The sequence below is a fragment of the Budorcas taxicolor genome, chromosome 5 (assembly GCF_023091745.1).
Source record: "Budorcas taxicolor isolate Tak-1 chromosome 5, Takin1.1, whole genome shotgun sequence".
Classification (NCBI taxonomy): domain Eukaryota; kingdom Metazoa; phylum Chordata; class Mammalia; order Artiodactyla; family Bovidae; genus Budorcas; species Budorcas taxicolor.
In genome coordinates, this window is record NC_068914.1 from 141,827,617 (window position 1) to 141,846,081 (window position 18,465).

The following is an 18,465-nucleotide window of genomic DNA, read 5'->3' on the forward strand; positions in this document are numbered from 1 at the left end:
CAGAGGGAGTCACGAAGAACAAATGAGACAATGCACATAAAATGCTTAGTCTGAGGACTGGCACACAGCAGGATCCAATAAGTGATGGTAGTAGTGATGGAGGACGAGGAGAAGAAATACAGGACGGATGATCACCAGAGCAGCACGCAAACCCCTTTAATTACCTAGACTTATACCACTGAAACATACACATTACCATACATAAAATAGATAGCCAGTGGGAGTTCGATGTATGAAGCACCTAAAGCTCAAGACGACCTGGAGGGATGGGGTGGGGAGGGAGGTGGGAAAGGGGGGTTCAGGAGGGAGGGGACATATATATGCCTATGCATCCAATGTACGGCAAAAACCATTATTAAAAACCCATTATAACATTGTAGAGTAATTATCCTCCAATTAAAATTTTTAAAAAGAAAGTGAAAAGAGATAGTGTTAGTTGCTTAGCCATGTCTGACTCTTTGCGACCCCATGGACTGTAGCCCGCCAGGCTCCTCTGTCCATGAAATTCTCCAGGTAAGAAAACTAGAGTGGGTTGCCATGCCCTTCTCCAGGGGATCTTCCCAACCCAGGGATCGAACCCGGGTCTCCTGTACTGCAGGTGGATTCTCTATTCTCTGAGCCGCCAGAGAAGCCCATCGAGACTTTAGAAAGCTCCCAAAATGCAGGTGTTCCACAGTTTAGTCCACAGACCTGAGTGAGCAGTCTGTGCTTCTAGGGGGTTCATACCTAACACACACACAGACTAATGCCTCGTCGCCCTTTCCACCCATACTCCCCAAATTCCAGATCATTAGACCAGGGGTCCCCAACCTCCAGGATCCAATGCCTGATGATCTGTGGTGGAGCTGATGTAACAATAATAAAGTCCACAGTAAATGTAATGTGCTTCAACCATCCCCAAACCACAAACCACCCACCACCACCACGTGCCCATCCCCCATCTGTGGAAAAGTGTCTTCCATGAAACTGGTCCTTGGTGCCAAAAAGACTAGAGACACTGCCTCAGAGACCAGGCTGAACTGTACACTTTCACTAAGAAGAAAAGACTGATCAAGTAAGTTAGCAGAGCAAATAACACATTGGTGGTACTATTTCGATGCAGAAGGCACAGTCTTGAGCACACAGCAGCCCTTATTTCTAATCAGAAGACGGTGTAGACACACGTTTTTTCTGCCTGTTCACGGAGGTGCAGACTGAAACGCCCCCAGAAAGCCACATTTATTAGGCTGGTTTCTGTATGTTCAGAAATTAGTCTTTCTCTCCCCAAATACTAGGTTTGGCAGCAAATGGTCTTTATGCCGGATCCCTCCTGGGGCGTGGGAACCCCACGTCAACTTATACTCATTCTATTCAATAAATCCACAGAGAGCTTGGTTTCTTACACACATCTCATAACAAATATGGCAGTGAGGGCCTCTGCCAGGAAATCAACACCAGTGCTTTTCCTAAAGTAGCACTCACGAAGACAAAATACGTTGTTTGTACACCCCATGCCCCAAGGGGCTTCGTCTGACACTCATTCGCTCTGCTGGGAGTGTCACACCAAAGAGCAACTTTTCAATATCCATAACAGGGCGCACAGGCTCTTGATGCTGGTCCCAAACACACCCCCGCTCCCACCTGCCTCAGCGTGAGTAAACGCAGGTCAACTTGGCTGCACAGAATCTGTTCTAGTGCTAGCTTCCTTAGGAAATTCTAGAAACTGGGCTGTTTTTTCCCTCGACTTACCTATGCTAAAGAGGTAAGCTATTTCTCTAGGACTAGCTGCCATGTTTTCAGCTGATGCTGTTTGAAACACAGAGCCTCAGTATGCATAAATTAAGGTGTATGTTTGAGCCTAAGGTTCCCCTCCAGGATTTCTCAGAAAAAGGCCCAGCAAAGAGGCCCAGAGCCCTCAACCCAAAACACAAGTACCAGCTCCTCACATACTATGAAAAAATAAAGTACCACTGCTCCCCATCATTGGGGATATATCCAAAACTCAGAGTGGAATCTCAAGAGTCATTTGTACTCCCATGTTTATCGCAGCCTCATTCACAACAGCCGTGAGATGGAAGTAACACAGATGTCCTTCAACAGATGAATGGATTAAAGAAAATATGGCATATACATAAAATGGAATGCTGTGTGTGGCAGTCACTCAGTCGTGTCCGACTCTTTGCGACCCCATGGACTGTAGTCTGCCAGGCTCCTGTGCATGGAATTAATTCTCCAGGCAAGAATACTGAAGTGGGTTGCCATGCCATCTCCAAGGGATCTCCAAAGGTTCGGTCAGGAATTGAACCTAGGTCTCCCGCATTGCTGGCAGATTCTTTACCACTTGAGCTCCCAAGGAAGCCAAAATGGAATGCAAAGCAGCCTTGAAAAAAAGGAAACCCTGTCCCATGCTACAACATGGACAAGCCTCCCGGCCATTCTGCTAAGTGAAATACAGTACAATTCTACTCATATGAACTATTTAAAGGAGACAAAAATCACAGAAACAGAAAATAGGAAGGTGGTGACTGAGGGCTGGGAGGAGGGGAGAGGGGAAACTAGTGTTGAGTGGGTATAGAGTTTCAGTGTTGCAAGACAGAAAAGTTCTAGAGATCAGTTGCACAACAATGGGAAGAGACTTAACATGACTGAACTGCACCCTCAACAATGGTTTAGAGGGAAACTCAATGTTACATGCTTTTCACCATAATACAGAGAAAAGTTATTGCGGTAGATGGTGGTGCAAAGACAAGCCCATCGAGCCCCTCTTCCTTCGTCCCCCACTCCTACTCCTTCCTCTTCGCACATCTAACAATATACCCTCTCGACCCAGGGCTCCCCCACACACCGCCTTACTTGGCACAGACCTCCATGCCCTCATACCAGCTGGCTTGCGATTAAAATGGACCAAGTTAGGAAGTGCCAGAGAGCACACAGCCTATTGTATCGAATTTCTTTGGCCTTTTATAGGGACGAACCCGTGAACCCAGCCAGTGTGGGGCAGGGGCTCGAAAACCAAGAGGCCTGCATTGCTCTGCCTCAGACACATGTCAGCTGAAGCAAACCATTTAGCTGCGTGGACCTCTTCGCCATAAAAGACGCTGGCCCGGGTGGTCTTTATAGCCTCCCAGCTCTGAGTCTCTAATTAATTAAATCGCTAAAGAACCCAGAGAGAACTTTAGGAGTCTCCTCAGTTGGACCTTCTCCAGTGATTCCTCAAGCCCCTGTATCTTTTACTCAACTCCATGGTTTGCTTATTTTTAGACGCAAAAGCAGTTTTTGAAAATGTCACCAAAATAAGAAAAATTATAAGGTCAAAATTCTACTGATAATAATTTTTGGACCAACACCCTATGGAGCGCCCCAAGCCTCCCTGAGTCAACAGAGTGACCCCACAACCACTTCACGCCAGCTTGCGGATGCAGCGTTCAGTCAGTCCAGGCACACAGGACAGAGAGAAGGGGCCCTGACCGCCTTCCATGCCTCACTGCAAGTCAGCCAACGTGACCGACACATACATCTAAGCCAGATGCCAAGGTGGGCACAAGACACAAAAAGCTAATCACCACTCAGCCCAAGGAGCTCAGGGTCCAGAGGGGAGTCTCCCAGAGAGTAACAAAATAGAGAATTCATTCCACTAAGAAAGCCAACCCATACAGAGGGCAGAGAAAGGGAGGGGACCAGGGAAGTTATCTGCCTGTTTTCTATCGTATTCTGGAAGCCCTCCTCGAAAGGGCTGGGTCTGCTGGGTCATAAGTGTGATCCACTACAACTTGGCTGAACTTAGAACTCAACAGGTGACTTGAAGGTGCAGGCTGATGATGGAAAAGAGCCTCTTCCTTCCTCCCATGCCTAGCAGTCAGCCACATGATCCCCTGATAAAAAAAACAGTTGACTTTTTATATAGTTAGTCCTTACATTTCAACAACCCCAGGGACTGCCCTGGTGGTCCAGTGGTTAAGACTCCACACTCCCAATGCAGGGGGCATGCGTTCCATCCTTGGTGGGGAAATAAAATCCCTTATGCCACACAGAAAGACCAAAAAAAAAAAAAAAGCCAAACAAACAAAAGCCCCCAAATGGTCGGGAATGGAAGCATTTAATCTCTCATGATGAAAGTGCCCAGTACAGACACACAGAGGGGCACAGTCCTAGTCTGGGTGACCTTGGGCTGGTCCACCTGTCTTCTGCTGATAACTTCCCTAGGGTGCCAGGAAGATGCTTATAAAGTGCAAAAGAAACATGAGAGCCAATATCAGGCACTCATCAGCAACCACCACCACGCAAGCGATACATATAAAGGTGTCACTGAGTGACTGATTCAGAAACTTTCACCCTGGAAATTCCACCGAAATCATACACTACTCTTTTTCTAGCAGAACTGACACTGCTCAGAAGTAAACAGAGTACTTCCCCCTGTGGCTGCCTCTGGTCGGGCTCCTCTGTGCTCCATCACACCAGCTGCTGAGGAATTTACTTGCCTGCTGACCAGCTGCTCGTAGAGGATACAAGCCAGGGAGAAAGATTTCAGGAGCAGACAGGAGAGGCGAGGGAAAACTCTCCACAGAGAGCTTTCCATGCCACATGTCCTCAGGACATCAGAGCCATGAGCTCATCCTTTAAAGCTCCTGACACTCATTCTCTACTCCACAGAAAACTTTATTGTTTACTGGACTCTAGGAAAAAAAAAAAAAAATCGCTGTACTAGTGGGTTCCCGGCAAACATTTTTTATCCTGCAGTCATTGTACCACATCCCAGGGACTCAGGCAAACACCGCACACAATCACCAGAACATTTTCAGACGAGCTAGAATAATTCCAGTCCTTGATCTCCAGAGTTTCTTACTGGAATACTGCAAACTAAACAAACGCCATGAGAAAATGCACTTCCCGTGCGTGCGTTTAAACATATGCACGGTCCAAGTAAGCAGTCGCAGACCGGTTCCATAAAGGACAATCCAAATTAAAAGTGATACTTTCACTACTAGGGAAGACCACTGGATCTGTTCTAATTACGGAGAAATACAGAAGTCAAGAAAAGAGGCTTTCGAAAAGAATGGAGAGGGTAAACGATAAGATAGAAAATGATAACACAAACCGTGGCTGCAATTCTTAGGTCACAGTTAAGGGACTGTGCTGTCTGGGTTTGGGATTGGTTCCCTCTGTGCATGTAAGGAAGGAGCTGCTGTAGTCTTCCACTGAGGTACCAAGAGATGAACCCCTCATTGGTATTTCTGCCTGCAGCCCTGAGCCTCTCAGAACAGCGGGCTTATGCAGTCTTTTAAGAAGAGCTAGCAAGCCACAAAACGGCTTGCTCTTCGTTGTCTCCACTCCAAAATCACTCTCCCATAGTTGTTCAAGTTCTCCTGAGGTCAGATTTATTGTCGTTGAGCTAAATACAATTTACAGATTTAATATCCTATTATTTAGTTACCTTTGTGTTATGAAGTATCAGATAGATTAGGCATACCCAAGGATTATCCCGAACTCATAGAATCGAATTTATTCAGCAAAAGAAATTGGTTTTAAAGTATCAGCCTACCTAAATTCTTTACTCTGACACCCTCTCCACCGGAGACATAGTGCTATCCCCAGATATCTACACAGAAACCCGAAAGTTCCACTAAGCACTTTTTGTGCGAGGCAAAAACAATCCCAACCCACCTTTCCAGTTCACATTAACCGTAATTCAAACCCCCTGAGAAATCGCGCCTGATAAGAAATACTAACACCTGAGTATAATTATGAAACCCTAATGAGCAAATATGAGAAAATGCTGAGTTTTCCTCTAAACAGATCCTACGTAAATGCCATTTAAAACAGAAGAGACGTTTCCCAAAATGCCCCATGGATGAAGAAAACTGGTTGTTTATTGTCTCTGCAAGGTCCCCTCAATGAACATATTAAATGGGCCAAGCCACAAACAAAACTTCAGCAGCTTCAGCTTCTCACTGAAGAAGGCTCTTCCATCTGAGCACTGATGGAACAGTGAAATGAAAGTGCACAGGAACGCAGGGGAGGGAAAATTAATTGGGGGAGATGGACAAATCAGTGTGCCTCCTCACGGTGGCAAACTTTACAACTTTTTAGAAGCAACAAACCGCAGCACCACTAGCCTTTACAGACATACAGACATGTACATAAATGCTCACACACACCACTACTTGGAAGATAAGTACTGTGTTTGCAAACATCCTCCACCATCCTGCATTTACCAGACTGCAAACCTTGGCCAGAGACTGGGAGATCTCTACTCTTAGCTACCCTCTCTGCACTGTCAAAGTGGGAAGGTCATTCTGCCTGGTCACTTCAATCATTCTCCCTGCATGACAAGAGTTTTCTACTTTTGGATTGCTCAACGTTCAGATGCCTACGAGAGTAAAATAACCATTCAGCAACTTTATTCACCTTGGTTTAAAGAAAAAAAAAAAGAAAGAAAAGAAAGAAATTCATTGTGCAATGCCCAGGAAAAGCTGACAGCACTACTGTCTCTCCGACAAGCGCTTGCAATTACAATGGGGCGGCGGGGGGGGGGGGGGGGGTGACTGTCTGACCAGACTCGCGGAACCCTTAAAAAAAAGATTCCAACCCCAATGGAGCCGGAGAACTTTTTTTTTTCCTAAGGAGACCACCCCTCGGGAACAAAAGTTACATTTCGATCACATGTTGGGAGTAGGAGTAGGGAGCAGGCTTTTTTTTTTTAAGCGCACTAATTACCGGGGTGTTTTGCAGACCTGAGGACCACTTGGGTTCCTCCTGACCGACTATGACCGGCATTTCCTTGTCAAAAAGCAAAGGAGGTGGGGTGGGGGCGCAGGAGCCGACACGGGGCTCGGCGGGAGCGGGGAAGCAGCAAGGTTACACTAGAGGGTACGCCGCCGCCGAGAGCTGCATCTCCTTCCCCGGCGCCCCAAATAATTTCCTGCGAACAGAGCGACTGCAACAGCCCCCTCGGATCGGAGGAGCCCGGCACGATTAGCCGGGCCGGTGCAGCTCAAGGCTTTCCACCCCGGAGAGGGAGGGGGAGAAGATCTTTACCTTAATGCTACACTGAGCAGGAGTCTCAGACATGTCTCACAGCGAGAGAGATCAGGAAGTTCTCAGTTTTTTTTCCACTTTCCTTTCCTCTCCCCAACCCAGAAACGCTCCACGGCCAGCCGGACGCGGTCATTTAAGAAGTTTCTTGCAGCATCTCTCCCGGCGGCCGCCCCGGGGGGCCGCGAGCGCGCGGGGCGGGGCGGGGCGGGCCGGGCGCCGGCCGAGTCGCCGCGCGCGGGGTGGCGGGGGCGTGGGAGCGGGCGGCGCGGCGGCGGGGTCTGCAGGTCGCGGCGCGGCGACCCGGGGCGCTAGCCCGGCCGGCCTGCCCCGCTCTCTCCTCCCACCCGGGCCGGCGCCCCCGCCCCCCGCCCTCCCGCCGCTCTCCCTCGCCCTCCCTCTCTCTCTCTCGAATGTTTTCCTTCCTGGAAGAGAGAAACTGAAAGGCAGAACTGAGAAAGCTCTTTGCTCATTGATCTTGAGAGTTTCAGTGCAGAAACTGACGTGAATTCCCAGCACTGAGCTCTGCCTCTTAAAGGAGCCACCAGGAAATAGAAGCTCGGGTTACAGCCCGGCATCGGGAAATAAAAGCCGCGCGGGGGAGGGGGGGGAGAGGCGGCGCGGCGGTCGGGGGGCGGGGGACCGTGCGCTAGGCCCCCGGGGCCCGGGCGCGGGGCTGCTAAGCTCCGCCGGGCCGCTGCCGGGCTCGCGCCTCGGGGCCCCAGAACCCTCCGGACAGGATCAACGAGGCGTTGATCCCCTCCCCTAGTTCCGTCTCTTAGATACACTGAAAGGCACAGGGCTTTTTTTTTTTTTTTTTTTTTAATTTTTCCTCCGCCCCCCCTCCCGCCACCCCGAGCCGAGCGCAGACGCAATGAAAATAATTATATAGGAAGGGACATTCCGGTAAGGACGCGGAACCCGAAGAAGGAAATAAAACAATAGCCTTTGTTCTGCTTCTCGACCGCGGCCTCTTTAAGAGAATCCACCAGGAAATGGGAGATCGGGTTACAGCCCGCACCGGGGAAAAGTGGCGAGCGGGCGAGCGGCGGAGCGCGACGCCGCCGGAGACAAAGCGGGGCTGCTGCCCGCAGATGCCCGCCCGGCCGCGGGGGGGAATTCCCCGCCGAGGTGGGCGCCCCGAAAACGCTAGGTGCGCGCGCGCGCACCCGCCGGGCCGGGGATGCGGGCGCTGCCCGGCCGAGCACTCGTCCTGGAGAAGGGACGGCGGCTGGGCAGTTATCAAAGGCGGTTGAGTTCCTTTTCCTGACCACCACCACCCCCAGCCACCCTTCCTCCCTGTTTCGAAATCTGCTGTCCTTTTAAAGCAATAGCGGCCGCTACCAACCGACAAAGGGGACTCGAGTACAAAGTTGACAGGACGGGTTCCTGGAGATAATAGCCCTCCACGGACCGCTTCTCAGAAGCCGTCACTGACAGATGGGACGACCCCCGGGATCCTGCCGGGAGGGTGGCAAGAATATTTGGCTGGGAAAACAATTGAGGTTAAAGCCGGTGGGGCTGAAGGTTCTATCCTTGAGTACGTGTTGTCTGATCACTCTATTATTTTTATTGTTGTTTATAGTCTCTAAAAATGCTCCGAACCTTCCACCGCTGGACACATTATTAATTATATGTAAATTCTAAAGCCTGCTAGTACTTTCGGCTTTAACGCATGGATGTGTATTAAATTATGAATATAAAGACTACGATTCATTTCCCAGAGCCCCCCAATTTTCCTACCCACTTCCCTTTATCTCTCCACGTGATAAATCTTGTGCAGACTTTTTTACACACTCATTCGAAGAACACTCTGAACCAGGATTTATTTAAGGGGTTGGAATGGGAAAGCCCTGTTTCTGGGAAGGTGGGAATAATGGGATTTTGTGAGTCTCCGAGGACCTCAGAAGTCCTTGTCACCTGGTAGTCCTATTCCCGGGAGGGGTCACATCCACACCAGCTCCTCTGCCTCGAATCACCTGCTGCCCCCCATCCCAATCCACACACACGTATCTGCCTTTGATCCCATGGCTGGTGTTGCTGGCATTGGTTCTGATGTCCCATTGCTGGGTTAAGTCCTATAAACCTCTACATCCCTTACTTACCAGTATGATCTTTGGCAGTTCATGTTCTCAGCTTGGGTAAAATGGGATGGGGTGGAGGGTGGGGAATAGTACATATCTCTCAAGATTCCTGTGAGTGTTAAATGAGCAGATATATACGAAGTGATTATCTGAGTGCTTGCTACATATTTTACCTGCTCAATGTTAGCTACAATTATTTATCCTCAGGACGGAATTAACTCTCAACTTTATTCTCTCACCTAACTTTCTCCAGGTGACTCACGAAAGTGGTCGTTTAAATGAGTGTGTGTGGTCCAAAGCAAAATATTGCAGTAGCTGCTGTGGCAAATGTCGCATTTATCCAGGGGCTGATGATCTCTTTCTAGAAAGCTCCTGATAGTAAATATTTTAGGCTTTGTGCCCCAAGAGACAAAATATAGATTTTGTAGTTACTTATATAACAACAGAGAAAACAAATATCCAGTTTTTTTATTGACAAAATATAAGGTAGTTGTAATACAAGTCTAACAATGAAAGGAATGGAACTCTTTTTTAGGGGGATAACATTTCACTAAGTTAAACATCAGTTTAAAGTAAATGTTCTCTATCATCACAATTGATTGCAAAGGTTTATCTATTAATGTGGATCTCTCATGAGATTTTACTTATTTCATTTGGAAATATCTTTTCACCCAGATAGGATACTGCCAGATACATCAATCCATGAGCATATGGTTTTACTTGAGCGTATTTATTGCTTGTAAGGCAGTTATACAATTTTATTGGAATTCTATAAATTCTCTTGATATTTCCCCTTTAGTATGCCATTACATTGCAGGTTAATCATTTCTAATTGAAAATTAGGTGGAAATGCCTCAATTGCACAGTGAAGCGGATTTTAAATACGAAAATGTCTTTTTCACTTGCATCAAAATCCAAAACCACTGTTGGAATTGTAGTTTGAGCTCAGAAAAATAGAACTGCGGCACATTTGTGTTAGAATGGAGATCTTGCTTCTTCTTTAACTTTTTTTAAACTTGTTTTAACTGAAGTGTATAAAGCAGCTTGATATTATTTGTGATTCAAACAATGTTAATTGTGTCAAAATAATTTAACTGCAGTATGAGCTTCACATATAGCTGTATTTTGCTTTGCAGTTTTAGGTTGAATTCACGAAAAACATTATCAAGTCTATAACAAGCTAATTTCCAAACTACTCAGCAATTATGGCTGAAGGAAGTTCTTTTCGTTCATTTGTTCCCATTTGTCAGGTGTTTCTCTATTCCTTGTTTCCTGATTTCTTTAGGGTAGTAAGGTAATTTTTTTTCATGTTCCATTTAAATTCCTAGATGGTCTTTCTAGTGTTTCTGTTTTTATGCTGAATATAGTGGTTGCTCTAGAAATTACAATTTGTGTCTTCAATTATCACAGTCTGTCTTCAAATAATATTCTAACTTACGGATATATAAGAAAACTTACAGCAGTATAATTTCATTATTACTCTCCCATCCTTTATGATATTGTCCTGTATTTTATTTCTACCTATTATGAAACCCACCATACATTGTGGAGTGGTTGATACTTTTTTCTTAATATTGTAAATATATGTGTATAATTAAGGTACTAGGGAGGGATTACGGGCAGGAGGAGAAGGGGACGACCCAGGATGAGATGGCTGGAGGGCATCACAGACTCAATGGACATGAGTCTGAGTGAGCTCTGGGAGATGGTGATGGACAGGGAGGCCTGGTGTGCTGCGATTCATGGGGTCGCAGAGAGTCGGACACAACTGAGCGACTGAACTGAACTGAACTGAACTGAAGGTACTGAAATAGGTGTCTCTTTTTCATCTGCCCAACCATTTATCCTTTTCAGTACTTTCTTATTCCTTCTTGCAGATCTAGTATTATTTCTTTTTGTTCTCAAGAACCTCTTTGGCATTTCTAATTGGAGACAGAGTCTTCTCAGCTTTGTCTGTCAGAATGTCTTTAGTTCACATTCATTTTTGAAGGATAATTTTCAACTATATAAAATTTTAGGTTGACAGATTTTTTTTTTTCCATTTGGCACTTTAAACATGTCATTCCATCTCTGTCTCCATTATTTTTTATTAAGATTCATTTGTAGTTCATATTTTAGCTCCCAGTTCATAATGTCTTTTTCCTCTGGCTGTCTTTAAGATGTGCTCTACAAATTTGGTTTTCAAAATTGTGACTAGAATGTGCCTACATATAGGGGGTTGGTGGTGGTTTTTTTTATTCTTGATGTTGGCAACTGCTCTTGGACCTATAAGTTGATATCTTTCATCAGTTTTGGAAAATTCTCATCTATTAGCTGTTTGAATATTCTTTCTGTCCATTCTTTGTCCTATTCTTTTTTTACTCCAGCTGATGCAAGTGTTAGACCATATGACATTGTTCCATAGACCCAAATACTCTTTTTTTTCCTTTAACTTTCTATGTGGATGCTTTCTATGACTATTTATCTCTTTTCTAAGTTTTTTCCTCTGTATCATCCAACTTACTGTTAAGCCTATCTAGTTCTTTACTTCTGATACTGTTTTTTTATTTTTAGCATTTCCATTTTTTAATATTCTTCATTTCTCTGAAGTTGCCCATATCATTATACATGAGTTCTCCTTTTAAGTCATTTAGCATTTTTGTTATACTGTTACAGCTCTCAAATATAATGTTTTCTTGGTTAACTTTGTTTCCTTTCTTGACCATGGGTTACATTTTCTTACTTTTGTGTGTGTATATTGATTTTTTTTTACTGGACATTTTATATAAAAATACATACATTATGTAAAAATACACAGTAGAGAATGAATTAATTGATATTTTCCCCCCAAAAGGGGCACACACATTCTCCTATAAGACTATTAGAACTGGAGCTGAGTTGGTATAATTTATAATCGAGCCAGATGTGGGCTTTGTTGTAATTTTGCAGTTTGGTTCAGGCAGGATCGGAACTTTTCTTAGATACTGTCTGAGTGCTGTTATCTCAGCTGTTCTGCCTTGCTTCTTCATTATCTTTCAAGCCTTTGAGTAGGTGCTCCCTTCTCTCTTGCGCTGACCTTCAGTTTTGTTAGCTGAAGGCCTGGAGTGCCATGGGTTTTCTCTCAGTTCTCCCACCCTCTGTAAGTCTTTCTTAACTGAAAGTCCAATGTGTCTCTGAAAGTGTCTCTCAGCTCTTCTTCACTGGCCTTCTGTTTGTGGTCTGATCCCAGTAGTTAATGAAAATCAGTGGGAAAGAATTGTGAGATAGTATAGTTTCACTCTGGACCTGTGATTCCTCTGGATTCTACTCTGATAAATCAGCCCACACACTGGGCTGTTTCAGCCATTAAATGGCCGTTTCAGCCATTAAAATTTGTTAAAAGTTAGGCTGATTTCTCCTTGCCATCATCTGTGGTGGGGTCTTCTCGTCTATAATTCAGTCAATGGTGAGAACCCATGCGGATCTTTTCTTTCATTTGAAGAACTGTCATTTTCTGAAATTTAATTCACTGAGGTTTCTTTGTTCTCTCATCTCTCTGATTTTTTTTTTTTTTGGTAATTAAGTAGACTATACCCACTCCAGCGTCCTTGCCTGGAGAATCCTAGGGATGGCGGAACCTGGTGGGCCGCCATCTGTGGGGTCGCACAGAGTCGGACACAACTGAAGCGACTTCAGCAGCAGCAACAGCAGCAGCAGCATGTAAACTATGTCATTTGTTTGGGGTGTTAGGGAATGAATTACAGTCTCTTGTGACTTTCTACATACAAACTGGAAGAGGAACCTGAGTGTCTAATCTTTATCCTACAAGAGTGATGAGGAGGGGGGGAAAATGGGGAAGGATGAACAGTTAAGAACATGTGGAAGTGGCTGTGCTTAATTTAAAAACATAGTCATTATCATAATATAGTTATATTTTTACAATGAAAATAATAATATTTTTAAAACATAGACTGCAAAAAGGAACACCATCCATGTTATCTCTGCCACACCAGCGTTCCTTAACCCAGTGGGCATGCTTCTTTAAAAGGGTTCTGTCATAACTAGTGGGGTGGGAAAGAAGAGGAGAAATGTTTATGCTTATCCAAATAAGACAATGGTTTTTAAACCTTAAGAGTCCCTGCCAGGGATTTCCCTGGTGGTCCAGTGGTTGAGACTCCCTGCTCCCAAGGCAGGGAGGCTAGGGAACTAAGATCCCACATGCCATGCAGTCTGGCCAAAAAATAATAATGATAAATTTTTTTCAGTTGTTTAAAACAAAGTCACTGTGCAAAATGACCAGCTACCCATAGGCCCGTCCAGCCATTTATATTTTTAGCATTTTTTAGTCCTCTGTCACGTCTTTCCCCATCTAACCTTCAAACTATTGTATTCCATATGCCTTCTCCCCATGGTGTCTTCATCTCTCTTACTAATGCCCCCATATTATCAACCTCCAAGTTAATGAACCTCAAAATAATTTTTGACATGCTGCTCTCTTTTATGCCATAAATATTGCCTCTTCCCAAATCTGTTTCATTTCACAGATTCTCCTTAATCTTTCCAGAAGTAGCAAGTCTTCAGGTTGGATTATTGCCACTCCCCTTATTTCAACACCTAACTTCTATAGTTCATCTATAATGACTGCTGAATCTTCTATCTCTGCTCAGATCTCTTAGTTCATTACCCATTTCTATCCTCAGGCCTTGTCCCATATTACTCAAAACTCCACCCACACACACAAGCTATGAAACTGTTTTCCGTCAAGTAGTACCTGAAGATCACCTTTTTCATAAATCCATCTCACACTGCATAGATGGAAGGTATCCAAAAGATAAGGAGTCAGAATGCTGGAGTGGATTTGTTTTGTGAGAACTGTGCAGCTGTCCCCTAATTATGACTTGGGAGGGTTCAGAAGACACTCCCTTCCATGAGGCTTTAAGTAGTGCATTGTTGAAGCAAACACCAGCATCCCTGTGGAGTTCTGTAGTAGTCTTTCTCTGTGAGCCATTGAATTTACTGACAATGGTGGGATACTGGAGTGACAGGTGCTAAGTCACACGGCTTAACTATGTTGTTGTTCAGTCGCTTAGTCCTGTCTGACTCTTTGTGACTACATGGACTGCAGCACACGAGGCTTCCTTGTCCTTCACTGTCTCCCAGAGTTTGCTCAAATTCATGTCCATTGAATTGGTGATGCCATCCAACCATCTCATCCTCTGTCATCCCCTGCCCCTGCCTTCAGTCTTTCCAGCATCAGGGTCTTTTCCAATGAATATTCAGGGTTGATTTCTTTTAGGATTGACTGGTTTGATGTCCTTGCTGTCCAAGAGTCTTCTCCAGCACCACAGTTTGAAAGCATCAATTCTTAGACACTGGGCCTTCTTTATGGTTCAACTCTCACATCCATACATGACTACTGGAAAACCCATAGCTTTGACTAGACAGACCTTTGTCAGCAAAGTGATGTCTATGCTTTTTAATACACTATCTAGGTTTGTCATAGCTTTTCTTCCAAGGAGCGAGCATCTTTTAATTTCATGGCTGTAGTCACCATCTGTAGTGATTTTGGAGCCCAAGAAAATGAAATCTGTTATTATTTCCATTTTTCCCCCATCTATTTGCCATGAAGTGATGGGCCTGAATGCCATGATCTTCATTTTTTGATTGTTGAGTTTTAAACCAGCTTTTTCACTCTTCTCTGTCAACTTCTTCAAGAGGCTCTTTAGTTCCTCTTCACTTTCTGCCATGAGGGTGGTGTCACCTACCAGAAAAAGAGAGAACATGGTTGTCATAATGGACAGCAGAACTAAACTGGTCATCAGAATGGTTTGCTCTTTGCTGCTGCTGCTGCTGCTGCTGCTGCGTCGCTTCAGTTGTGTCCGACTCTGTGCGACCCCAGAGACGGCAGCCCATGAGGCTTCCCCGTCCCTGGGATTCTCCTCTTTGGTACTGGCTAATTTATTGTGATCTCCCTTGGACTGAAATAGACAGCCTAATAAAGTCTTACTTATACACAGAAAAGCTCTAAGTCTAGAGTCCAAAATTGGGATTTGTGTCCCAGTAATAGAGAGTGCTGGCTTATTCCCAGACTTGATTCGGTCCAGACTGAGTAGATACAGAGCCCCTTAAATTAAGGGGAAGCAGCTCTCCTTAAGAAAGAAACCTACTACACTGCCCAAATATATGTACTATAAGCCTCTACCTACCCTTCCCCAAAGGCACTTGTAGCCACTTACCAGTATGGTTGAGCATTAGGGAAGGAGAAACAACCAGAATTGAGGGCAGTTACTGCACACTGGCTCTGAGTTAACACTGAGTCCTAGAAACTCAATAAGTGGAGTTTGGGCTTGAGCTCAATTCTTAGTGGGCTTGGTAGATACCCAAACCCACCCCTTGATTATTTTCCCAGTTCTGAAATGCAGAGTTGGAATTTATATATTCACCAAATGGCAGGATCCCCATGTTGTTCCCCAAATTATGAAGTGAGGGATTTATGATAAAAAAGACCAGAAAGTGTATACAGAAACCAACATAGCATTATAAGGCAATTATCCTCCAATTAAAAATAAAAACTAAAGGCCAGAAAAAAGATATTCCTAGAATAACTTTTTGTTGCCAAAATAACAAACTAAAAGTAATAGCATTCTTGGAGGAATTACAGAGACTGGGGCCACAATAAAAGTCTTAAAGGAGGGAGAAGTCATGATCTCTACTACGTTCCCATTCATTTCACCTATTGGCCTATGAATGAGAGACAGGTCTTTGTGAATGCTGGTGCGTTATGGTGAACTTAATCAGGTCATGATTCCAAATGTATCTGCTTTTGCAAATGAGGTTTCTCTTTTGGAGCACATCAGTACCATCCCTGGTACCCATTATGCAGCACTTGACCTGGTGAGTACTTTTTCTCTTACCTCTCATAGTAAAGACGACAAAGAATAGTTAGCTTTCACCTGGTAGGGGTGACAATACACTTCACTGTCCTGTCTCAAGCCTTTACCAACACTGCAGCCCTCGATCCTCATTTAGTCTGAAAAGACATGGATTGCCTCTGCATTCCACAGAATACCACTTTGGTTCATTACAGTGATGACAGCATATGGGCTGGACCTGATCAGCAGGAGGTAGCAACTATCCAGAGGGTGAATATAAATTACACAAAAGCTTAGGGGCTTTCTGCCTTAGTGACTACCATCTCTGATCTGGGGTATGGTCATGATATCTCTATTAAGGGGAAAAATAAGCTGCTGGACCTAACCCTTCCCACTCCAGAGTAAGAAGCATTACTTCTACTGGCTTCCAATTTTCAGTGGCACCCAGTGTAAAAGAAGACTCTGCAATAGACCCATGCTGTGTGGCTGCTCCTCTGCCCCTTGAGCCCTTTGACCCAGAAGACCCACTGAAATCTGAAAGACCCGTGACAAAACCCAGGAAACCACTGGGCTGGGCACACATAGCAGTGCTCCAATGTGAGTGGACGTATATACAAGTTTGGGCACAAGCAGGTCCCAAAGGCACAAGGAAGTTGCCTGAGCTACTGGCTCAGATTCCTATTGTTCTTACTCCTGTTAAACTGCCTCCTGTCTCTCAACCCACACCTACAGCCTCATCGGAAGTTCTCTGTGTCCACTATGCTAACGAAGACAAAGTTCAGGCCTGTTTGCAGGTGGTTTTCGGTCAACATGCTGGCATCAGCTGAGAGTGGACAACTGTGGCCATACTGCCCCACTCTGGAGTGGCTCTAAAGGATAGTGGTCACAAAAAACCCCTCCAGTGCTCAGAACTGGAAATGGACTTACCTTTTTTGTCTGCCAAGCTTTGGGAAAAATCACTGTGGACTTACAAAATGCCCTCTTCATCCTCAGAGTATTCCATACAGCATCGTTTCTGGACAGGAAGTTGATTCTGTATCAAGTAAATGACAGCAACCCAATGGCTCAGCCGTAAAGAATCCACGTACAATGCAGGAGACCCAGGAGACACGGGTTTGATCCCTGAGTCAGGAAGATCCCCCTGGAGGAAGAAATGACAACCTACTCCAGTATTCTTGCCTGGAGAATCCCATGGACAGAGGAAGCTGACGGGCTACAGTCCATGAGGCTGCAGAGTCAGACACGACTGACTGGCTGAGCACACACAGATGACAGCAAAGGGCTTGAGCTTCTGGAATTCACTGAGCTATGATGTTCCGCATTACTGTGAAGCAATTAGCTTGCTAGGATAGTGAGATGGCCCTTTGAAGACTCAGCTGTGGTTTAGCTGGGTGGCCACTGTGCAAGGGTGGAGTAAATTCTTCCAGTGTATATGCACTGAGCAAGCAGCCACCCTGCGTTGCTTCTCTCCATTCCAAGAATCAAGCGGTAGAAATGGAACTGGTTGCTTTTATTCTGAACTCCAGAGGTCCACTAGTAAAAATGATGCTTCCTACCTTCTGAATGGTGTGCTCTGTTGGTTTAGAGGTCTTAGTTCCCAAGGAAGTGTGTTTTCACCATAGACATGGCAATGCTTCTACCAAAGTGGAAGCTGAGACTGTAACCTGGACAGTTTGAGTTTCTCATGCCACTGAACCAACCAGCAGGAGGAAAAAAAATGGGCTTAATATACATTAGCTAGTGTAACTGATCCTGATCCTCAAGGGGAAATTGGGTTGCTACCACACAATGGGAGCAGGGTGGAGTAACAGTGGATCCTCTGGGAATACCTCCTCATATTCATATGCACCATGGAAAAAGTTGACAGAAAACTGTGTTGTTGGTCTTGTCTGACTCTTTGCAACCCCATGGACTGTAGCCCGCCAGGCTCTTCCATCCATGGGATTCTCCATGCAAGAATACTGGAGTGGGTTGCCATTTCCTCCTCCAGAGTATCTTCTCCATACAGGGATCGAACCCATGTGTCTTGTGTCCCCTCATAGGCAGGCGGATTCTTTACCACTGAGCACCTGGGAAGCCTGATAGAAAACAACAACCCAATACAGCAGGGCTGCAAATGCTACAGATGCTTTGGGAATTAAAATTTGAGTGATGCCCCAGGAAAGCTGAGATGCTTCCTGAAAGCAGAGAACACTAACTGGATAGTGGGGAAAGGAGGTTTACAAATATTAATGATCAGGTGACCAATTGCAGAAATGAGGATGGTAGTATTGAGTGTATTTTCTTTTTGATATGAATGTGTGGAGGTGAGGGGAGCTGTTGCCTGTGTCTGCAAGACACACACACAGGGCTTATTTGTTTCTTTTTTCCTCTCCCATTGCTCTACCTTCTAACATACAATATTACCTTCACACCTTAGTATTTGAGGATATTAAAGGATGAGTGAGGTCCTGCTGTAGGACTATCACTGAAAAGTGGATCTCATGTGCAGATCATCTGGGGGAGATGGTAAGTGCCTTTGCAGTTGTGTGAGGGTAGTT

At 45.1% G+C, this 18,465-nt stretch overlaps 1 protein-coding gene across 1 annotated transcript in view; it reads right to left on the reverse strand.

The window, feature by feature from the left end:
• ETV6 (ETS variant transcription factor 6) overlaps window positions 1-7,152 on the reverse strand; it is a 286,284-nt gene extending 279,132 nt beyond the window's left edge. Inside the window, exon 1 of the mRNA XM_052640662.1 lies at window positions 7,015-7,152. Coding sequence (XP_052496622.1) covers window positions 7,015-7,047 — 33 coding nt within the window. The 5' untranslated portion in view covers window positions 7,048-7,152. The remainder of the gene's footprint in view (window positions 1-7,014) is intronic.
• Between the last annotated feature and the right edge of the window lie 11,313 nt (window positions 7,153-18,465).